Source organism: Syzygium oleosum, unplaced genomic scaffold, assembly GCF_021117445.2.
Source record: "Syzygium oleosum isolate NSW1041296 unplaced genomic scaffold, Sole_v2.1 Sole_v2.01, whole genome shotgun sequence".
NCBI classification, from domain to species: Eukaryota; Viridiplantae; Streptophyta; class Magnoliopsida; order Myrtales; family Myrtaceae; genus Syzygium; species Syzygium oleosum.
In genome coordinates, this window is record NW_026607485.1 from 28548091 (window position 1) to 28573927 (window position 25837).

General features: G+C 40.0%; 1 protein-coding gene across 1 annotated transcript in view; it reads right to left on the reverse strand.

Moving 5' to 3' along the window:
- LOC115692352 (UDP-glycosyltransferase 91A1-like) overlaps positions 1-21876 on the reverse strand; it is a 33341-nt gene extending 11465 nt beyond the window's left edge. Inside the window, exon 1 of the mRNA XM_056311852.1 lies at positions 20487-21876. Coding sequence (XP_056167827.1) covers positions 20487-21831 — 1345 coding nt within the window. The 5' untranslated portion in view covers positions 21832-21876. The remainder of the gene's footprint in view (positions 1-20486) is intronic.
- Positions 21877-25837: the final 3961 nt, after the last annotated feature.

The following is a 25837-nucleotide window of genomic DNA, read 5'->3' on the forward strand; positions in this document are numbered from 1 at the left end:
CTCTTCTTGTAAGACTATTTTCCGTCCAGCACCACCTTCCTGGACAAACTGATTCTCCAGAAAAGAAGCATGCCTGCTGACCGAAATTCTTAGGTCAGAGTGAAAATAGAAATAGTATCCAAGAGACTCCTTTGGATATCCAATGAAGCGACCTTGTTCAGACCTAGCCTCCAATTTTTCCATTTTTAGCTTCTTGACGAAAGCTGGACAACCCCAAATCTTAACATGATTAAGACTTGGTTTCCTACTATGCCATATCTCATAAGGCGTAGTTGGAACAGATTTGGATGGCACTCTGTTGAGTACATATGCGGCTGTCTCGAGGGCATATCCCCAAAGGGATATAGGCAAATCAGTGTAACTCATCATAGATCGCACCATATCTAATAAAGTGCGATTTCTTCTTTCAGATACACCATTGTGTTCTGGAGTTCCAGGGAGTGTCCACTGTGATACAATGCCATTATCCTTAAGATAGTCTAGGAATTCAGTACTAAGGTATTCACCTCCTCGATCAGATCGAAGAGCCTTAATACATTTTCCTGTTTGTTTCTCAACTTCAGCCCTGAATTCCTTGAACTTTTCAAAAGATTCGGATTTATACTTCATTAAGTACAAATAACCATACCGTGACTGATCATCGGTGAATGTAATGAAGTAAGAATAACCACCTCTAGCATTTTCATTTATTGGTCCACATACATCTGTATGTATCAATCCCAGTATGTCAGGAGCTCGCGCACTATGTCCCACAAAAGGCGCTTTGGTCATTTTTCCTAGAAGACATGCCTCACAAGCCGAGTATGGCTCAAACATTGATGGATTAATATATCCATCATTACTCAACTTGTTGATTCTATCTTCTCCAATATGACCTAATCGAAGATGCCAAACATACTTTGGGTTTGGACTATCTCTAGGGCGTTTATTAGTTATGGCATTTATATCATTATTTTGTTGCTTATTGGCATTGGTAATCGCATTACCGAACATTGTAATGGTATAAAGATTATTGGTTAATAAGCCAGAACCAACACATCTCCTATTATGATAAATAGAACATACATCATCAGCAAAAGAAAATTCATAATTCTCTTTACTCAAACGAGGTATAGAGATGATGTTCCTAACAGCATTCTTATAATGCAAGCAATTTTTCAATACCAATACATGTCCAGAAGGCAAACATAAACGAAAAGTCCCTATAGCTAACGCAGCAACTCTTGCTCCATTTGCAAATGTTAGGACAATTTCATTTCGCCCTAGCATCCTGCTTATTTCCAGATTCTGCAAAGACATACAAATATGTGAGGTTGCAGCAGAATCTAGAACCCATAAGTTGGATTCAGCACTAACCATAAGATTAGTTTCAATAAGCATAGACACCATACCTTCGCAAGGTTGGTCCTTTGGCTTGACCTTCAAGCTCGCGAGGTACTTCCTGCAGTTCCTCCTCCAGTGCCCTTTGACACCACAGTAGTGACAATTCCCTTTTTCAACCTTGGGCTTTGATTGCACAGCATGTTTCATAGGCTTCTTCCATTTCTTTTTCTTCAAAACAGTTTTACTCTTTGAAGAAGAAGCCTTAGCTATAGCCACCACATTGGGCCTCGTGTTGTGCATTTCCTTCTCATAAACTACCAACATACTATGTAACTCACGCAAGAGTTTTCTCCATTTTGTGCATGTGGAAGTTTTGGACAAAACCAGAGAAGGAATCGGGCAAAGATTGGAGGATCAAATCCACAGCTAACTCATTATCCATAACAAGATTAAGCCTAGCCAACTCTTCTATGTGCCAGATCATTTTCAAAGCATGATCATTAACCGATGATCCCTCAGCCATCCTCATACGGTACAATGCCTTAGATATCTCATATCTAGAGGTTCGACCATTCTCATCAAAATATTCTTTTAAGTGCAAGATGATCGACCTAGCATCTTCCATAGTTTCATACTTCTTCTGCAATTCATTATTCATTGAAGCAAGCATGTATGACCTAACTTTTAAGTCATCATCACGCCATTTATCATACGTGACTCGCTCCTCTTGGGTCCCACCCTCGGGAAATGAGTCCGGCATCTTTGATCAAGTACATACCCGATTTTCTCCGAATTGAGAACAATTCTCAAATTTCTCACCCAGTCAGTGAAATTGGGTCCAGTCAAACAATTCTTGTCAAGTATAGAAGCGAGTGGGTTTGTGGTCACCATTTTCAGAGTAATAATATATCTGTGCAGAAAATAAATTGTTAGCCGTTGTCTTTCAAAATAACCATTTCATTTTGGCCTTTAAATGAAATAGTGCCTCCCACTAAATTTTTCGAATCCCATACTCCTTAAAATGGGAAAACGGTAATCTTTGTTGGGTAAAGATTACTAGTGGGGATTGGAGTCCCACCAGGCCATAGCCCACCTCACCTAATGAGTTATTGGTGTTCTATTAACTTAGTGAGTGAACTAACTTGTTCAACACATCACATGCGAGTCCCAATCATAACTTTGGCCTTTAGACCATGAATGTCTCACCCGACAGGTTATTGACATCATGATCATAATTAAGTCTAGCACATCATCTCATGCAAGTATTGAAAACACAAACGATCCCCTCACCTAACAGTTATTGGAAATCGTTTGGCTCCAACCCCACAACATCACATGCATAATGGAGTGATCCAATATTATAAATGGCAATTGACCCCTATGTATCCATAGCCGGTCAATCAACCACTATAATATTGGACCAAACCATGACGATGGAAGGCCACGAGTCCGAAACCCGTTTCGACTTAATATAATTAATAAGGAGGTTTGGGTCGTTATTAATGGTCTCACTTTGCACATTAACCGGTTTAACATGCATAACAACTGAATAAATAAATAGATATCAAATGCATAAAAATCTATCCTACGTGGTGATCATGGAATTATGGCTCAATGGGTCTCGAGCCAATGAGTCCCATTTAGCCATTTTAATGTTTTAATAATAGAGATCCGCTCTTCACTTCTTCTTGGATCCTTGAACTCTTCACGTACCGGGCCCATAGAGCTCTCCGGCTTTAATGGCTCCTCCTCATGTAATGTTTACATCAACAATTGATAATACTAAACTATACTAAAAAAAAAAAAAAATACATTACATGGAAATAAAAAGAAGGACGCAGCCTCCATTTAATAATTACAACCCCAAAAATACCTGTAATCATCATACATTCATCCATACATCAATCATATTGATTAGGGGTTTTTCCATGATCACCACCCTTCCTCACGAGCCATAAATTCTAAATTTAAAGCTTTGGAAGGCACAAATAAAATTCTGCACTGAATCAAATTCATGGCCGAGCAACGTAAGCCACGTCAAGAAATCAAAACAGGTGAAACAAATTTCACGTGCGTGATTCCAACCGACGGTAGCGTTGTCACCTCTCGATTCATAGTCGTGAATCATTTTGCAGAAGAAAAAGGCAAATAGAAAATAAGGTACAGATTTTTGATTCAAAATTGATTTAGTTTCGATTTTTGCTCAGTTGATCAAATTTATCATATAAATTAATCAACTTCTATAGGCCACTTAAGAGCAAGCAATTCTCTCAACAAAGTAAATTGCCCATTGGATCGCAAAAATATATATATGAACCAAAATCAATTAAACGCACGAGAACGCCTAAGGATTGGCTCTGATACCACTGTTGTTTTTTTTACGGAACATGCATAGTTAAAATTAAATATAAACGCAGCGGAAAATTATAACCATACATGTATCTCCAAAGGCGTTGTTCGTGCATTTCAATCAAAATCGGAAAGACCATAGGGGTTAAACGAATTACCTTTCGTAGCGTGCCCAAAATGATTTCGGTTCGGATATTCTTCGTTCAAGCCCCACAAGCGTCGGACCTCTAGTTCGAGACACACCACCAATCGCACGACGAACGGAAGAAAGAACTTGCGGGTAATCACCAATATAATTGTGCTAGCAATCCTGTGACGACAATTCTCCGCACTCTCGATATTTCAGTCACGTCGTCGGAAGAGAGAAACATATTTTCTTAACTCCGACGAACGCATGATAATGCCCTTAATTGCACCCTTTCGCGTCACTATTTCAGCAACCGTTGCTGATAGCACTTTATTAGTGGGGTCAGCAACGGTTGCTGATCGCCACCCTTCACACGATCAGCAATCATTGCTGATCGTGTGTGCATAGAGCACACGACCAGCAATGGTTGCTGGTCGTGGATGATGCCCACGGTCGCAATCGTTGCGACCGTGGGTGATGCACACGGTCAAGCGCCGACCGTGTGCATGCGCTATCATCATCATTTTTTTTTTTTTTATTTTAAATTAAAACACACACGATCAGTAAGGAGCTGACCGTTGTTGACCGTGTACACTTTTAATTAATAAAATTAAGAGTGTAAAATCATATGGCACATTAACATGTGCCACTTTAGGTTTGCGTGTGCATCATATGCACGCACGATCATGACTGAAATAAAATTAAATTAAATCATATTTAATTTAATCTCAATCTGACTAATCGATTGCTATAATTGCAAACATATTTGCAATATTGCATCCTCCGTATAACGTCATTCTAAATTGGTTATGGTGTGTGACATCCCTAGGTTCATCACTGATCTAGTAGTAGGACTTGCACTAACACGTTAGTACTCCCAAGAGAATTGATTGTCCCGATCAACCTCTAGGTCCTACAAGCCACGATTGACATCTAGCAATATGTCATGGCTACCTAGATAGTGTGAATGTTTTAAGAACATAATGAACCTGTCAGCTTTGGTTACAGTGTAATTCAATCCCTCTGCCTTACTATGTCCCGATCGAACAAAGACCATGGAGTATTTGTCAAGTCACCAATTCGATCATATGCACAAATCTAATTGACATACATTTTATATGAGACATGAACAGTTCATTCTCGGTTACAACCCCGGCCGAGGATTTCAATGCAGTGTCAAGATTAGATTGCATAGGACATCATTATTGTACCTTGCATATAACAAGGAGACAGATTCCATTTTGCGCACACGTGTAACTTCGTATGTGAACGAACTATGGCCATCAAGTACAGAGACGAATCAACGAAGCGGCAATATACGCACCTGTGAACCATAGCCATCCAACATACAAGTCAACACTGTACCTCAGGTCTAAGGATTATTTACACAAAACCAGAGCACGAACGATTAGACATTGACCACGCTAAAAGTTTCCATGTTGCTAATCATTCTATGCATGTCACGTTCAGTGAACTTGTCTGATACAAGCACCTGTGTTCTAACTCGGGTATCGCAATATCCAATGACTCGTGACTCGTCATTCCCTTAAGTATCCAATACTTATTGGTGAAGTTACGAACACACCGGTCTCAACAGGATCATTAATATCCACTCAATGATCCATCGACCGAGAACAATTTAAAGATTCAGTCTAACTGTGAACCTGTCACACATATTCTTAACGTCTCAAGAATAGGTCCAGTCACAACTGATCTTATGGAATCATTCATATATTTAAATAATTGGACAAATGAATGAATGCGTCCTTGCCATTAAATAAATAATGTAATTGAAAGTACAACTTAAATCCCTAACATGTAACTATTACATAGTAACTTTAGGGCATACATCTAACAATCTCCCACTTGCACTAAAGCCAATTTGTTTGGTACCTCAAACCCATTTTGTCAATGTGTCTTTCAAAAGAAGACTGAGGTAAGGCCTTAGTGAAGGGATCTGCCACGTTTTCCGCTGAGGCAATTTTCTGCAAGGCGATATCACCTCTCCCAACAATTTCTCTAATGAGATGGAAGCGTCTCTCAATGTGCTTGGACTTGTGGTGAGACCTTGGTTCCTTCGCTTGAGCTATTGCCCCATTGTTATCACAAAACAATGTTATTGGTTGTGCAATGGAAGGAACGACTCCAAGTTCAGAAATGAACTTCTTCGTCCAAGCGGCTTCCTTTGCTGCTTCTGAAGCAGCTACATACTCTGCCTCAGTGGTGGAATCAGCAGTTATGCTCTGTTTGGAACTCTTCCAACTAACTGCGCCACCATTAAGTGTAAAGACAAACCCAGATGTAGACTTATAATCATTAGGATCCGATTGAAAATCGGAATCAATATAAGCTTCAACTTTAAACTCTCCTTCTCCATATATCAAGAATAAATCCTTAGTCCTTCGCAAGTACTTAAGGATATTCTTGATTGCTATCCAGTGCTCTTCCCTGGATCGATCGATATCTGCTAGTAATGCTTACGGCATGTGCAATATCAGGTCTCGTACATAACATAGCATACATTATGCTTCCAATAGCAGATGCGTAAGGTATCTTTGCCATCCGCTCTCTTTCTTCAGGAGTGTTGGGACACATCTCCTTGGAAAGATGGATTCCATGCCTAAAAGGCAATAATCCTCTTTTAGAACATTGCATGTTAAAACGTGTTAACACTTTGTCTATGTACATAGATTGTGAGAGGCCAATCAATCGTCTCGATCTATCTCTATAGATCTTGATACCTAAAATACAGGTTGCCTCTCCTAAATCTTTCATGGAGAATTTACGTGACAAGAATAGTTTGATCGATGATATCATCGGTACATCGTTCCCGATCAAAAGTATATCATCGACGTATAAAACTAGAAATGCTATTGCACTCCCATCGACCTTCTTGTATACACAAGGTTCATCCGGGTTTTTGATGAAACCAAACGATTTGACTACTTCATCAAAACGGATGTTCCAACTCTACGGAGGCTTGTTTGAGTCCATAAATGGATCTCTTAAGCTTACACACCTTCCGACGTTCACCATTGGATTCAAAACCCCGTGGTTGTTCCATATAGATGTCCTCCTCAAGAAAGCCATTTAGAAAAGCCGTTTTGACATCCATTTGGAATATCTCATAATCTAGGTGTGCAGCTATAGCCAACATAATCCGAATGGATTTTAGCATGGCTACAGGTGAGAAAGTTTCGTCATAATCGATTCCTTCTTTTTGACGATATCCTTTCGCCACCAACCGTGCTTTGTAAGTTCCAACTTGACCCTCAGCATTCATCTTTCTCTTGAAAATCCATTTACAGCCAATTGGTACAATACCATCAAGCAGGTCAACTAAGGTCCAAACTTCGTTGGAATACATTGAATCCATTTCGGATTTCATGGCTTCTAGCCATTTACCAGAATCGATGTCCGACATCGCCTCCTCATAGGTGTTTGGATCACTAGGTTGATCACCATCATTCACAATGAATAATGGTTCAATATGTTCAACCAAGTGTCTATAACGAGCAGGTGGACGAGACGTTCTCGCACTCCTCCTAAGAGGTTGTGTATCAGAAGCTCCCACTGAATCAGAGATCGGTGTTTGAACTTGGTTATTTGGTACTTCATTTTTCTCTTCTTGTAAGACTATTTTCCGTCCAGCACCACCTTCCTGGACAAACTGATTCTCCAGAAAAGAAGCATGCCTGCTGACCGAAATTCTTAGGTCAGAGTGAAAATAGAAATAGTATCCAAGAGACTCCTTTGGATATCCAATGAAGCGACCTTGTTCAGACCTAGCCTCCAATTTTTCCATTTTTAGCTTCTTGACGAAAGCTGGACAACCCCAAATCTTAACATGATTAAGACTTGGTTTCCTACTATGCCATATCTCATAAGGCGTAGTTGGAACAGATTTGGATGGCACTCTGTTCGGTACATATGCGGCTGTCTCGAGGGCATATCCCCAAAGGGATATAGGCAAATCAGTGTAACTCATCATAGATCGCACCATATCTAATAAAGTGCGATTTCTTCTTTCAGATACACCATTGTGTTCTGGAGTTCCAGGAGGTGTCCACTGTGATACAATGCCATTATCCTTAAGATAGTCTAGGAATTCAGTACTAAGGTATTCACCTCCTCGATCAGATCGAAGAGCCTTAATACATTTTCCTGTTTGTTTCTCAACTTCAGCCCTGAATTCCTTGAGATTTTCAAAAGATTCGGATTTATACTTCATTAAGTACAAATAACCATACCGTGATCGATCATCGGTGAATGTAATGAAGTAAGAATAACCACCTCTAGCATTTTCATTTATTGGTCCACATACATCCGTATGTATCAATCCCAAGTATGTCGGGAGCTCGCGCACTATGTCCCACAAAAGGCGCTTTGGTCATTTTTCCTAGAAGACATGCCTCACAAGCCGAGTATGGCTCAAACATTGATGGATTAATATATCCATCATTACTCAACTTGTTGATTCTATCTTCTCCAATATGACCTAATCGAAGATGCCAAACATACTTTGGGTTTGGACTATCTCTAGGGCGTTTATTAGTTATGGCATTTATATCATTATTTTGTTGCTTATTGGCATTGGTAATCGCATTACCGAACATTGTAATGGTATAAAGATTATTGGTTAATAAGCCAGAACCAACACATCTCCTATTATGATAAATAGAACATACATCATCAGCAAAAGAAAATTCATAATTCTCTTTACTCAAACGAGGTATAGAGATGATGTTCCTAACAGCATTCTTATAATGCAAGCAATTTTTCAATACCAATACATGTCCAGAAGGCAAACATAAACGAAAAGTCCCTATAGCTAACGCAGCAACTCTTGCTCCATTTGCAAATGTTAGGACAATTTCATTTCGCCCTAGCATCCTGCTTATTTCCAGATTCTGCAAAGACATACAAATATGTGAGGTTGCAGCAGAATCTAGAACCCATAAGTTGGATTCAGCACTAACCATAAGATTAGTTTCAATAAGCATAGACACCATACCTTCGCAAGGTTGGTCCTTTGGCTTGACCTTCAAGCTCGCGAGGTACTTCCTGCAGTTCCTCCTCCAGTGCCCTTTGACACCACAGTAGTGACAATTCCCTTTTTCAACCTTGGGCTTTGATTGCACAGCATGTTTCATAGGCTTCTTCCATTTCTTTTTCTTCAAAACAGTTTTACTCTTTGAAGAAGAAGCCTTAGCTATAGCCACCACATTGGGCCTCGTGTTGTGCATTTCCTTCTCATAAACTACCAACATACTATGTAACTCAGCAAGAGTTTTCTCCATTTTGTGCATGTGGAAGTTTTGGACAAAACCAGAGAAGGAATCGGGCAAAGATTGGAGGATCAAATCCACCGGCTAACTCATTATCCATAACAAGATTAAGCCTAGCCAACTCTTCTATGTGCCAGATCATTTTCAAAGCATGATCATTAACCGATGATCCCTCAGCCATCCTCATACGGTACAATGCCTTAGATATCTCATATCTAGAGGTTCGACCATTCTCATCAAAATATTCTTTTAAGTGCAAGATGATCGACCTAGCATCTTCCATAGTTTCATACTTCTTCTGCAATTCATTATTCATTGAAGCAAGCATGTATGACCTAACTTTTAAGTCATCATCACGCCATTTATCATACGTGACTCGCTCCTCTTGGGTCCCACCCTCAGGAAATGAGTCTGGCATCTTTTGATCAAGTACATACCCGATTTTCTCCGAATTGAGAACAATTCTCAAATTTCTCACCCAGTCAGTGAAATTGGGTCCAGTCAAACAATTCTTGTCAAGTATAGAAGCGAGTGGGTTTGTGGTCACCATTTTCAGAGTAATAATATATCTGTGCAGAAAATAAATTGTTAGCCGTTGTCTTTCAAAATAACCATTTCATTTTGGCCTTTAAATGAAATAGTGCCTCCCACTAAATTTTTCGAATCCCATACTCCTTAAAATGGGAAAACGGTAATCTTTGTTGGGTAAAGATTACTAGTGGGGATTGGAGTCCCACCAGGCCATAGCCCACCTCACCTAACAGTTATTGGTGTTCTATTAACTTAGTGAGTGAACTAACTTGTTCAACACATCACATGCGAGTCCCAATCATAACTTTGGCCTTTAGACCATGAATGTCTCACCTGACAGTTATTGACATCATGATCATAATTAAGTCTAGCACATCATCTCATGCAAGTATTGAAAACACAAACGATCCCCTCACCTAACAGTTATTGGAAATCGTTTGGCTCCAACCCCACAACATCACATGCATAATGGAGTGATCCAATATTATAAATGGCAATTGACCCCTATGTATCCATAGCCGGTCAATCAACCACTATAATATTGGACCAAACCATGACGATGGAAGGCCACGAGTCCGAAACCCGTTTCGACTTAATATAATTAATAAGGAGGTTTGGGTCGTTATTAATGGTCTCACTTTGCACATTAACCGGTTTAACATGCATAACAACTGAATAAATAAATAGATATCAAATGCATAAAAATCTATCCTACGTGGTGATCATGGAATTATGGCTCAATGGGTCTCGAGCCAATGAGTCCCATTTAGCCATTTTAATGTTTTAATAATAGAGATCCGCTCTTCACTTCTTCTTGGATCCTTGAACTCTTCACGTACCGGGCCCATAGAGCTCTCCGGCTTTAATGGCTCCTCTTCATGTAATGTTTACATCAACAATTGATAATACTAAACTATACTAAAAAAAAAATACATTACATGGAAATAAAAAGAAGGACGCAGCCTCCATTTAATAATTACAACCCCAAAAATACCTGTAATCATCATACATTCATCCATACATCAATCATATTGATTAGGGGTTTTTCCATGATCACCACCCTTCCTCACGAGCCATAAATTCTAAATTTAAAGCTTTGGAAGGCACAAATAAAATTCTGCACTGAATCAAATTCATGGCCGAGCAACGTAAGCCACGTCAAGAAATCAAAACAGGTGAAACAAATTTCACGTGCGTGATTCCAACTGACGGTAGCGTTGTCACCTCTCGATTCATAGTTGTGAATCATTTTGCAGAAGAAAAAGGCAAATAGAAAATAAGGTACAGATTTTTGATTCAAAATTGATTTAGTTTCGATTTTTGCTCAGTTGATCAAATTTATCATATAAATTAATCAACTTCTATAGGCCACTTAAGAGCAAGCAATTCTCTCAACAAAGTAAATTGCCCATTGGATCGCAAAAATATATATATGAACCAAAATCAATTAAACGCACGAGAACGCCTAAGGATTGGCTCTGATACCATTGTTGGTTTTTCTACGGAACATGCATAGTTAAAATTAAATATAAACGCAGCGGAAAATTATAACCATACATGTATCTCCAAAGGCGTTGTTCGTGCATTTCAATCAAAAATCGGAAAGACCATAGGGGTTAAACGAATTACCTTTCGTAGCGTGCCCAAAATGATTTCGGTTCGGATATTCTTCAGTTCAAGCCCCACAAGCGTCGGACCTCTAGTTCAGACACACCACCAATCGCACGACGAACGGAAGAAAGAACTTGCGGGTAATCACCAATATAATTGTGCTAGCAATCCTGTGACGACAATTCTCCGCACTCTCGATATTTCAGTCACGTCGTCGGAAGAGAGAAACATATTTTCTTAACTCCGACGAACGCATGATAATGCCCTTAATTGCACCCTTTCTGCGTCACTATTTCAGCAACCGTTGCTGATAGCACTTTATTAGTGGGGTCAGCAACGGTTGCTGATCGCCACCCTTCACACGATCAGCAATCATTGCTGATCGTGTGTGCATAGAGCACACGACCAGCAATGGTTGCTGGTCGTGGATGATGCCCACGGTCAGCAACTGTTGCTGACCGTGGGTGATGCACACGGTCAACTGCTGACCGTGTGCATGCGCTATCATCATCATTTTCATTTTTTTTTATTTTAAATTAAAACACACACGATCAGTAAGGAGCTGACCGTTGTTGACCGTGTACACTTTTAATTAATAAAATTAAGAGTGTAAAATCATATGGCACATTAACATGTGCCACTTTAGGTTTGCGTGTGCATCATATGCACGCACGATCATGACTGAAATAAAATTAAATTAAATCATATTTAATTTAATCTCAATCTGACTAATCGATTGCTATAATTGCAAACATATTTGCAATATTGCATCCTCCGTATAACGTCATTCTAAATTGGTTATGGTGTGTGACATCCCTAGGTTCATCACTGATCTAGTAGTAGGACTTGCACTAACACGTTAGTACTCCCAAGAGAATTGATTGTCCCGATCAACCTCTAGGTCCTACAAGCCACGATTGACATCTAGCAATATGTCATGGCTACCTAGATAGTGTGAATGTTTTAAGAACATAATGAACCTGTCAGCTTTGGTTACAGTGTAATTCAATCCCTCTGCCTTACTATGTCCCGATCGAACAAAGACCATGGAGTATTTGTCAAGTCACCAATTCGATCATATGCACAAATCTAATTGACATACATTTTATATGAGACATGAACAGTTCATTCTCGGTTACAACCCCGGCCGAGGATTTCAATGCAGTGTCAAGATTAGATTGCATAGGACATCATTATTGTACCTTGCATATAACAAGGAGACAGATTCCATTTTGCGCACACGTGTAACTTCGTATGTGAACGAACTATGGCCATCAAGTACAGAGACGAATCAACGAAGCGGCAATATACGCACCTGTGAACCATAGCCATCCAACATACAAGTCAACACTGTACCTCAGGTCTAAGGATTATTTACACAAAACCAGAGCACGAACGATTAGACATTGACCACGCTAAAAGTTTCCATGTTGCTAATCATTCTATGCATGTCACGTTCAAGTGAACTTGTCTGATACAAGCACCTGTGTTCTAACTCGGGTATCGCAATATCCAATGACTCGTGACTCGTCATTCCCTTAAGTATCCAATACTTATTGGTGAAGTTACGAACACACCGGTCTCAACAGGATCATTAATATCCACTCAATGATCCATCGACCGAGAACAATTTAAAGATTCAGTCTAACTGTGAACCTGTCACACATATTCTTAACGTCTCAAGAATAGGTCCAGTCACAACTGATCTTATGGAATCATTCATATATTTAAATAATTGGACAAATGAATGAATGCGTCCTTGCCATTAAATAAATAATGTAATTGAAAGTACAACTTAAATCCCTAACATGTAACTATTACATAGTAACTTTAGGGCATACATCTAACAATCTCCCACTTGCACTAAAGCCAATTTGTTTGGTACCTCAAACCCATTTTGTCAATGTGTCTTTCAAAAGAAGACTGAGGTAAGGCCTTAGTGAAGGGATCTGCCACGTTTTCCGCTGAGGCAATTTTCTGCAAGGCGATATCACCTCTCCCAACAATTTCTCTAATGAGATGGAAGCGTCTCTCAATGTGCTTGGACTTGTGGTGAGACCTTGGTTCCTTCGCTTGAGCTATTGCCCCATTGTTATCACAAAACAATGTTATTGGTTGTGCAATGGAAGGAACGACTCCAAGTTCAGAAATGAACTTCTTCGTCCAAGCGGCTTCCTTTGCTGCTTCTGAAGCAGCTACATACTCTGCCTCAGTGGTGGAATCAGCAGTTATGCTCTGTTTGGAACTCTTCCAACTAACTGCGCCACCATTAAGTGTAAAGACAAACCCAGATGTAGACTTATAATCATTAGGATCCGATTGAAAATCGGAATCAGTATAAGCTTCAACTTTAAACTCTCCTTCTCCATATATCAAGAATAAATCCTTAGTCCTTCGCAAGTACTTAAGGATATTCTTGACTGCTATCCAGTGCTCTTCCCCTGGATCAGACTGATATCTGCTAGTAATGCTTACAGCATGTGCAATATCAGGTCTCGTACATAACATAGCATACATTATGCTTCCAATAGCAGATGCGTAAGGTATCTTTGCCATCCGCTCTCTTTCTTCAGGAGTGTTGGGACACATCTCCTTGGAAAGATGGATTCCATGCCTAAAAGGCAATAATCCTCTTTTAGAACATTGCATGTTAAAACGTGTTAACACTTTGTCTATGTACATAGATTGTGAGAGGCCAATCAATCGTCTCGATCTATCTCTATAGATCTTGATACCTAAAATACAGGTTGCCTCTCCTAAATCTTTCATGGAGAATTTCTGTGACAAGAATAGTTTGATCGATGATATCATCGGTACATCGTTCCCGATCAAAAGTATATCATCGACGTATAAAACTAGAAATGCTATTGCACTCCCACTGACCTTCTTGTATACACAAGGTTCATCCGGGTTTTTGATGAAACCAAACGATTTGACTACTTCATCAAAACGGATGTTCCAACTTCTGGAGGCTTGTTTGAGTCCATAAATGGATCTCTTAAGCTTACACACCTTCCGACGTTCACCATTGGATTCAAAACCCCGTGGTTGTTCCATATAGATGTCCTCCTCAAGAAAGCCATTTAGAAAAGCCGTTTTGACATCCATTTGGAATATCTCATAATCTAGGTGTGCAGCTATAGCCAACATAATCCGAATGGATTTTAGCATGGCTACAGGTGAGAAAGTTTCGTCATAATCGATTCCTTCTTTTTGACGATATCCTTTCGCCACCAACCGTGCTTTGTAAGTTCCAACTTGACCCTCAACATTCATCTTCCTCTTGAAAATCCATTTACAGCCAATTGGTACAATACCATCAGGCAGGTCAACTAAGGTCCAAACTTCGTTGGAATACATTGAATCCATTTCGGATTTCATGGCTTCTAGCCATTTACCAGAATCGATGTCCGACATCGCCTCCTCATAGGTGTTTGGATCACTAGGTTGATCACCATCATTCACAATGAATAATGGTTCAATATGTTCAACCAAGTGTCTATAACGAGCAGGTGGACGAGACGTTCTCGCACTCCTCCTAAGAGGTTGTGTATCAGAAGCTCCCACTGAATCAGAGATCGGTGTTTGAACTTGGTTATTTGGTACTTCATTTTTCTCTTCTTGTAAGACTATTTTCCGTCCAGCACCACCTTCCTGGACAAACTGATTCTCCAGAAAAGAAGCATGCCTTCTGACCGAAATTCTTAGGTCAGAGTGAAAATAGAAATAGTATCCAAGAGACTCCTTTGGATATCCAATGAAGCGACCTTGTTCAGACCTAGCCTCCAATTTTTCCATTTTTAGCTTCTTGACGAAAGCTGGACAACCCCAAATCTTAACATGATTAAGACTTGGTTTCCTACTATGCCATATCTCATAAGGCGTAGTTGGAACAGATTTGGATGGCACTCTGTTCAGTACATATGCGGCTGTCTCGAGGGCATATCCCCAAAGGGATATAGGCAAATCAGTGTAACTCATCATAGATCGCACCATATCTAATAAAGTGCGATTTCTTCTTTCAGATACACCATTGTGTTCTGGAGTTCCAGGAGGTGTCCACTGTGATACAATGCCATTATCCTTAAGATAGTCTAGGAATTCAGTACTAAGGTATTCACCTCCTCGATCAGATCGAAGAGCCTTAATACATTTTCCTGTTTGTTTCTCAACTTCAGCCCTGAATTCCTTGAACTTTTCAAAAGATTCGGATTTATACTTCATTAAGTACAAATAACCATACCGTGACTGATCATCGGTGAATGTAATGAAGTAAGAATAACCACCTCTAGCATTTTCATTTATTGGTCCACATACATCTGTATGTATCAATCCCAGTATGTCAGGAGCTCGCGCACTATGTCCCACAAAAGGCGCTTTGGTCATTTTTCCTAGAAGACATGCCTCACAAGCCGAGTATGGCTCAAACATTGATGGATTAATATATCCATCATTACTCAACTTGTTGATTCTATCTTCTCCAATATGACCTAATCGAAGATGCCAAACATACTTTGGGTTTGGACTATCTCTAGGGCGTTTATTAGTTATGGCATTTATATCATTATTTTGTTGCTTATTGGCATTGGTAATCGCATTACCGAACATTGTAATGGTATAAAGATTATTGGTTAATAAGCCAGAACCAACACATCTCCTATTATGATAAATAGAACATACATCATCAGCAAAAGAAAATTCATAATTCTCTTTACTCAAACGAGGTATAGAGATGATGTTCCTAACAGCATTCTTATAATGCAAGCAATTTTTCAATACCAATACATGTCCAGAAGGCAAACATAAACGAAAAGTCCCTATAGCTAACGCAGCAACTCTTGCTCCATTTGCAAATGTTAGGACAATTTCATTTCGCCTAAGCATCCTGCTTATTTCCAGATTCTGCAAAGACATACAAATATGTGAGGTTGCAGCAGAATCTAGAACCCATAAGTTGGATTCAGCACTAACCATAAGATTAGTTTCAATAAGCATAGACACCATACCTTCGCAAGGTTGGTCCTTTGGCTTGACCTTCAAGCTCGCGAGGTACTTCCTGCAGTTCCTCCTCCAGTGCCCTTTGACACCACAGTAGTGACAATTCCCTTTTTCAACCTTGGGCTTTGATTGCACAGCATGTTTCATAGGCTTCTTCCATTTCTTTTTCTTCAAAACAGTTTTACTCTTTGAAGAAGAAGCCTTAGCTATAGCCACCACATTGGGCCTCGTGTTGTGCATTTCCTTCTCATAAACTACCAACATACTATGTAACTCAGCAAGAGTTTTCTCCATTTTGTGCATGTGGAAGTTTTGGACAAAACCGAGAGAAGGAATCGGGCAAAGATTGGAGGATCAAATCCACAGCTAACTCATTATCCATAACAAGATTAAGCCTAGCCAACTCTTCTATGTGCCGGATCATTTTCAAAGCATGATCATTAACCGATGATCCCTCAGCCATCCTCATACGGTACAATGCCTTAGATATCTCATATCTAGAGGTTCGACCATTCTCATCAAAATATTCTTTTAAGTGCAAGATGATCGACCTAGCATCTTCCATAGTTTCATACTTCTTCTGCAATTCATTATTCATTGAAGCAAGCATGTATGACCTAACTTTTAAGTCATCATCACGCCATTTATCATACGTGACTCGCTCCTCTTGGGTCCCACCCTCAGGAAATGAGTCTGGCATCTTTTGATCAAGTACATACCCGATTTTCTCCGAATTGAGAACAATTCTCAAATTTCTCACCCAGTCAGTGAAATTGGGTCCAGTCAAACAATTCTTGTCAAGTATAGAAGCGAGTGGGTTTGTGGTCACCATTTTCGGAGTAATAATATATCGTGCAGAAAATAAATTGTTAGCCGTTGTCTTTCAAAATAACCATTTCATTTTGGCCTTTAAATGAAATAGTGCCTCCCACTAAATTTTTCGAATCCCATACTCCTTAAAATGGGAAAACGGTAATCTTTGTTGGGTAAAGATTACTAGTGGGGATTGAGTCCCACTGGCCATAGCCCACCTCACCTACGGTTATTGGTGTTCTATTAACTTAGTGAGTGAACTAACTTGTTCAACACATCACATGCGAGTCCCAATCATAACTTTGGCCTTTTAGACCATGAATGTCTCACCTGACAGTTATTGACATCATGATCATAATTAAGTCTAGCACATCATCTCATGCAAGTATTGAAAACACAAACGATCCCCTCACCTAACAGTTATTGGAAATCGTTTGGCTCCAACCCCACAACATCACATGCATAATGGAGTGATCCAATATTATAAATGGCAATTGACCCCTATGTATCCATAGCCGGTCAATCAACCACTATAATATTGGACCAAACCATGACGATGGAAGGCCACGAGTCCGAAACCCGTTTCGACTTAATATAATTAATAAGGAGGTTTGGGTCGTTATTAATGGTCTCACTTTGCACATTAACCGGTTTAACATGCATAACAACTGAATAAATAAATAGATATCAAATGCATAAAAATCTATCCTACGTGGTGATCATGGAATTATGGCTCAATGGGTCTCGAGCCAATGAGTCCCATTTAGCCATTTTAATGTTTTAATAATAGAGATCCGCTCTTCACTTCTTCTTGGATCCTTGAACTCTTCACGTACCGGGCCCATAGAGCTCTCCGGCTTTAATGGCTCCTCTTCATGTAATGTTTACATCAACAATTGATAATACTAAACTATACTAAAAAAAAAATACATTACATGGAAATAAAAAGAAGGACGCAGCCTCCATTTAATAATTACAACCCCAAAAAATACCTGTAATCATCATACATTCATCCATACATCAATCATATTGATTAGGGGTTTTTCCATGATCACCACCCTTCCTCACGAGCCATAAATTCTAAATTTAAAGCTTTGGAAGGCACAAATAAAATTCTGCACTGAATCAAATTCATGGCCGAGCAACGTAAGCCACGTCAAGAAATCAAAACAGGTGAAACAAATTTCACGTGCGTGATTCCAACTGATGGTAGCGTTGTCGCCTCTCGATTCATAGTCGTGAATCATTTTGCAGAAGAAAAGGCAAATAGAAAATAAGGTACAGATTTTTGATTCAAAATTGATTTAGTTTCGATTTTTGCTCAGTTGATCAAATTTATCATATAAATTAATCAACTTCTATAGGCCACTTAAGAGCAAGCAATTCTCTCAACAAAGTAAATTGCTCATTGGATCGCAAAAATATATATATGAACCAAAATCAATTAAACGCACGAGAACGCCTAAGGATTGGCTCGATACCATTGTTGGTTTTCTACGGAACATGCATAGTTAAAATTAAATATAAACGCAGCGGAAAATTATAACCATACATGTATCTCCAAAGGCGTTGTTCGTGCATTTCAATCAAAAATCGGAAAGACCATAGGGGTTAAACGAATTACCTTTCGTAGCGTGCCCAAAATGATTTCGGTTCGGATATTCTTCGGTTCAAGCCCCACAAGCGTCGGACCTCTAGTTCGAGACACACCACCAATCGCACGACGAACGGAAGAAAGAACTTGCGGGTAATCACCAATATAATTGTGCTAGCAATCCCGTGACGACAATTCTCCGCACTCTCGATATTTCAGTCACGTCGTCGGAAGAGAGAAACATATTTTCTTAACTCCGACGAACGCATGATAATGCCCTTAATTGCACCCTTTCTGCGTCACTATTTCAGCAACCGTTGCTGATAGCACTTTATTAGTGGGGTCAGCAACGGTTGCTGATCGCCACCCTTCACACGATCAGCAATCATTGCTGATCGTGTGTGCATAGAACACACGATCAGCAATGGTTGCTGGTCGTGGATGATGCCCACGGTCAGCAACTGTTGCTGACCGTGGGTGATGCACACGGTCAACTGCTGACCGTGTGCATGCGCTATCATCATCATTTTCATTTTTTTTTATTTTAAATTAAAACACACACGATCAGTAAGGAGCTGACCGTTGTTGACCGTGTACACTTTTAATTAATAAAATTAAGAGTGTAAAATCATATGGCACATTAACATGTGCCACTTTAGGTTTGCGTGTGCATCATATGCACGCACGATCATGACTGAAATAAAATTAAATTAAATCATATTTAATTTAATCTCAATCTGACTAATCGATTGCTATAATTGCAAACATATTTGCAATATTGCATCCTCCGTATAACGTCATTCTAAATTGGTTATGGTGTGTGACATCCCTAGGTTCATCACTGATCTAGTAGTAGGACTTGCACTAACACGTTAGTACTCCCAAGAGAATTGATTGTCCCGATCAACCTCTAGGTCCTACAAGCCACGATTGACATCTAGCAATATGTCATGGCTACCTAGATAGTGTGAATGTTTTAAGAACATAATGAACCTGTCAGCTTTGGTTACAGTGTAATTCAATCCTCTGCCTTACTATGTCCCGATCGAACAAAGACCATGGAGTATTTGTCAAGTCACCAATTCGATCATATGCACAAATCTAATTGACATACATTTTATATGAGACATGAACAGTTCATTCTCGGTTACAACCCCGGCCGAGGATTTCAATGCAGTGTCAAGATTAGATTGCATAGGACATCATTATTGTACCTTGCATATAACAAGGAGACAGATTCCATTTTGCGCACACGTGTAACTTCGTATGTGAACGAACTATGGCCATCAAGTACAGAGACGAATCAACGAAGCGGCAATATACGCACCTGTGAACCATAGCCATCCAACATACAAGTCAACACTGTACCTCAGGTCTAAGGATTATTTACACAAAACCAGAGCACGAACGATTAGACATTGACCACGCTAAAAGTTTCCATGTTGCTAATCATTCTATGCATGTCACGTTCAGTGAACTTGTCTGATACAAGCACCTGTGTTCTAACTCGGGTATCGCAATATCCAATGACTCGTGACTCGTCATTCCCTTAAGTATCCAATACTTATTGGTGAAGTTACGAACACACCGGTCTCAACAGGATCATTAATATCCACTCAATGATCCATCGACCGAGAACAATTTAAAGATTCAGTCTAACTGTGAACCTGTCACACATATTCTTAACGTCTCAAGAATAGGTCCAGTCACAACTGATCTTATGGAATCATTCATATATTTAAATAATTGGACAAATGAATGAATGCGTCCTTGCCATTAAATAAATAATGTAATTGAAAGTACAACTTAAATCCCTAACATGTAACTATTACATAGTAACTTTAGGGCATACATCTAACATTCTTATCACCAACGATAGACCTCATCTCCTTCGCTTTCTCTCGGTAAACCCGACCCTTCTCTTCCACCATCACCAGCCTCAGCGACTCGGCCACGGACTGCCTCGTGACCGACCCGTCGAACTCATTTCTTGGTATCGGATACCCGATCTGTCTCTCCTCCAAGAACCTCGCATTTAGTCCTTGATCTGCCACGAATGTGAAGAGTAGTAGGGCTCTCTCGAAGCTTAGCGCCTCCACGGCTGAATTCCACCCGCCATGAGTCAAGAACCCGCCCACCGAGTCGTGCGCGAGTATCTTGAGTTGAGGCACCCAGCTACCCCAAACCACGCCACGCCCTTTGACTCGCTGCTCAAAACCATCAGGCAACACGATCGACTCAGTGTCGGCCGAGCCGAGTTGAGTCTTGAGCACCCAAAAAAAGGGTAACCCTGAAAGCTCTAGCCCTAGGGCAATCTCGGTCAGTTCGGTTTGGCTTGGTTTGGACTCACTCCCGAATGCCACGTACACCATGGTACCTTTCTTTTGCGCATCGAGCCATTCCTTGATCGACTTCCAAGAGTCGGTTTTGCCTTGCGTCTCGGGATCGCCTGGGGGAAGTTGCCCTACGGGGAAGACTGGTTTGGCGTGCATATCGTTGAGGAGGCTCAACCATTCGGGTTCGACCTCATAACTGCTTCTAAGTGCTATTATGTCACAGCATTCTTGGCCTGCCCCCATGCGATATATGTCTGTGACGCCCGACGCATTGCCCGTAACCACATCGAAAATCTTCTTGATCTCAAATAGGTGGAATGCGACTTTAGTTGGGAACGGAACCCACTTGGGGGGCACGGTGAAATCCTCCGGGGTTTTCCGGTAGTCTCCCCCCTTTGAAGCCCATGTTGGCCCGATGAAGCCCAAGCCGGCGCCGATCATGATAGTGAATAAAACGCTCCGAATGCCGAGCCTAGAAGCGATCCGGCCAGCCCAATACGGAGCGAAATCGTACATGATCCAATCGGGATCCGAGGATTCGAGGAACTGGGCCACGGGTCCTTGGAGCATGTCGAAAGCCTTCTTGAGGTACTGGACCTTGTCGTAAGGCAGGTCGCTGGTGGCCTCGGCGCCCTCCAGCAAGTGTTCGACGGCCGGTAAGGGGAGCTTCACGAAGCTGATGAGAGAAGCGAGGTCCGGAGGGGGTTTCGGTAGGCGATCTATGTTTCTTGGGGCCGATAGGAACGATATCCGGTGGCCCTTTCCGGCCATCAACTTGGCCAGCTCCATGTATGGCGTCATGTGGCCAAAGGCGAACCAGGGAAGCATCGCTATGTGGAGATTGCCATGTGTGTCGGCCATTGCGGTATAGAACAGGACCCGTGGGGGAGCTCAACACAAGCTAGAACGCACATTCACAAGTGTGTGAGTGTATAAGACCGTGAAGTTATATATAAATAGAGCCATGAGTCGTGAAACTTTCCTCATCCATGACGTCTGTGGTCTTTCTTTACTAGCTTATGGACAACATTATCTAGAAACCTCATCTGGCCTGTGTTGGCCTTGTACAAAGACAACGCTCTTCCCAAATTAAGAATTGTCATTTACTTTTCTTTACTTTTCTTATAGCAATAATCTTATCCTCCTCCTTCCACCATGAAGTTCCAGGATCTGATTAATTGTTGATCTCTCATCTCTCCTTCCCGTTTCATCTTACCGATTGACTATCAGACGATTGACTGTCAGTTCACCTGGGTTCTTTTTTTGGGTAGGGGTACGTCGAGGGGCAGGGCACAAGAACAAGTTGGTAGATAAATTTATGACACATTTTATTTTTTTATTTTCAAAAAGAAGATGGCATTAATTTCAGTAGATGATGCTGCGATGAAGAAGTCGTAATTCATTGGGAATGATTATATTTCTATGAACTTTTGGCGCTTGGATAATTTTCTTTCATCAATTTACTCATTTAATGAAGTATGTACTACCATGGGATGACAAATAAACTTTTTGTGATGATTTTTTTTTTTATGTTTTCTGTCATTGACTAAAATTATTTACTTTTTACCAAGTTGGTCATGATGGTTCCCATGAAAAATCTGAATACATCGTGATTTATCAATATCATTTGCTAATGAAATATGTGTTATTATATGGCTCTTTAAATACCTGAACTTTTCTTCTTTAAATTCTTTTTTATCACATGTAATTATTAATTAAGTTTTATTTATTTGTTAGTGTTTTAATCATCTAAAATTCGGCAAGAGGGTGCTATGTGGGGGTGAGCATGGTCCAGATTGGACCGATCCAGCACCTAATCCCGAGACCAACCCGCATAGTGTTGGTCCCCCATTTTTGGGATTGGGGACCGACCTTATTGAGCTTGGGACCAAGGATCGGAACAACCCTATGGCTTTGGTCCGGTTTCAAGGTCAACCCGGGACCAATTGATTACTTTTTTGTTTCATTTATTTTTTGTATTCCTTGAAAGCACAAACATACTATTTCAAATTTTATAACCATCAATAATGCGACATTGAGCAACCAAACTATGAATACTGGTACATATTAAACATAAATCTAATAAAAGATAACAACATAAATCTCCAATTGCTAAAAGCAACAAACCATAAAAAACGAACACGTGAAATATAATTGATTCATAAGAAGTTCAAAATACGTAATATAAACTATGAATGCATACCATACATGTTTTTTTGTCTTCTCATCTATGATTCTCCGAAAATTATCCCATGCAATGGTTTTATCTATTATTCGCTTCTTACAAAGAGGAGGATTATTAGTAGATACCTCGGACGACTCTTTTAAGTCTTCTTCACATCCATGGCCTAGTGATTATATCATTAGACTCATTTCATAATATCCCTCCACTGCAGTTGACATGTTATATGAATTTATCAAGTTCGACTATATACCAGAATGTAATCAGTAATTGCCAAAGCCAATTGGCCTCAGCCCATTAAACCACTTTTCAATTTTCTTCAGTAGCCTCATTGAAGAAGCTAGACCAGTGGCGGACTTAGCAGGAAGACAAAGGAACTTGTCCATGGGGAAAAGAGGAAAGAGGAAAAATTTTAGAGTGTAGTCGATCCGGACTCTACACAAGCCGAATCAATTACGGATTGCAACGCCGGATAAGTATTTCAAATCTATTATTCATCTAATCGGAGTAATTTTTGAAGTTTGGTCTTAAATTTGGAGTTATGTGAAAGTTGATCTACGAGGTTCGATTGAGAAGTCATTGAGATTTAGATTTATTTGGAAATGATAGATAAGGGTGCTATGGAGCTGTGGGGTTTAGCGAAAATTGATTCCAAAGTACAGTTTGATTGGAACGAATTTTTGAAGTTTCTCGTTCGAGTTACGCGTAACGGTTAATACTGTAATGGAGAAAGATGATGGTTTGTTATAAACGAGTTTCCTCGTTAGCATGTAGGTGTTGTTTTATCGACTGATAAGCGTAGTTTAGTCAAATTATTCGTTAGGATAGTGTATTACTTGGTTTTTGATATAGTATTTCGATTAATTGATAGGAATACGAGTGCGTCGGCTCGAGTAACCATCGTAGGGGTGAGCATGGTCCAAGTGGGTTGTTCCCACCATGGAATCGATAACCGCCCACTAAGGATCTATTCCGAAAAATTGGAATTTGGAATCGGACCGCTGGTTTGGTCCGGTTTCTGGTTGGGTCTATAGAACCGGTCCCACCAAGCTTCACGCAAATGGAGGTGACCGAAAGTAAGAGAGGGAGGCGATGAACGGCCGAAGGTGCAGCTGTGAGTTGATGGGAGTTGAAAGTCGAGGCCGTGAATCGATAGATGTTGAGCTTGAAAGTCGCAATCATGAGTGAGAGATAGAAAGATGACTCAGACAAGGTGACACGAGCACTCAGTTGATGGACGTTGAGTTTCAGATTAGGGATTTTAAGATTTTCATTTTTCTTAAAATTTTTTCTTTTTTTTTGGAAATTTTTTTTAAAAATTATATATAGATATACCAGTTCGATCCAGATGGGTGGTTCCACACCTAGAACCGGGAACCAGACCGATACTCACTAGTTCTAGTAAATTGGAACTAGGAACCAGACTGGTCCCCACGGGAACCACTGGTTTCGGGCCAGTTCGATCCAGTTTCGAGCGGTTTCTGATTCTTTTTCACACCCTTAAATCATAGTAGGTTGGTTTTCGGCCTTACCAAGTGAGTGGTAAATCCTCATATCTTGAAAGTGGTAGAATTATATATAGGATGAGCTATGAAAGAGCATGTTTTTTGCATAAATTGGATCGAACTTTTACTATATTTTTAGTTAATTGACAAAGCATTGGAAAGCATTATTTAAGATAGTTTGAAATGATCATTTGTGAACGTCTTGATTAAATGCTTTGTAGAGGGAATTGCTAAAGCTATATGCAATTGATTGAAAAATGCTTTATGAAATGCATTTTATTTGAGAAATGGAAAGATTGTATGATTTGGTATGTGAAACCGGTTTATCATATGGTTTCTGGTTTTGGTTGAGTTATTGGAGATTGAGGTTGATGGATTATGCTCATATCATTATGTTTAGTACCCATTGAGGGGAGTAAGTATGCATACTGTATCAAAACGTCCTTCTAGGCCGAACGACTTGCCGGTATAGGTGGTAGACCTAGTCAAGGAGGGTAAGCTTGGTCGCCTTTGATACGGGCGTTAAATTGTGACTATAGTTATATGTTGAGCATTAGATCAGTTAATGGATGGCCGTTGACGTTGATTTGGTCGAGATTAATCAATGAAATAGATCATTGCTTGTTGATAATGTTGATTGAACTTATACATAACAAGTTTTGTGGAAAGATATCATCACTTTTGATATTTTACATAATTGTATTCTAGATTCGAACTGGATGAGACATGTTACTATTTCATAAAGGTGCATGGTGAATGTTTGATCCGCTTAGAAAAGATATATTACTCATTGAGTTGTGGTTGCTCATTCCTTTCATCTACTTGCTTTTCAGGTTCTTCAGCGAGCCACAAATAGGTCGCGAGCATTATCGTCAGCAGGAGGATTCTTGGATAGTGGGATTTTGGATATGAATTGTTTATATTGGAGATGAGCTTCTGAGTTAATTGTTTGTTGGATATGTGTATATATCTTTTTGAAGGACTATAGAAATTATGATACTGTAACCATATGACCTTTTTATCAAATGTGTGTGTGTATCAATGTATAGATTGCAATATCATGTTGAGTTATGATTACGTTTGAGGTTGCGTCCTTTGGGTGAAAGGTCGGCCGTGTCATTGCCCCTATCCTTATAGAGTTAAGGGTGTGACTTTTGTTGGTATTAGAGCTTATGTTACG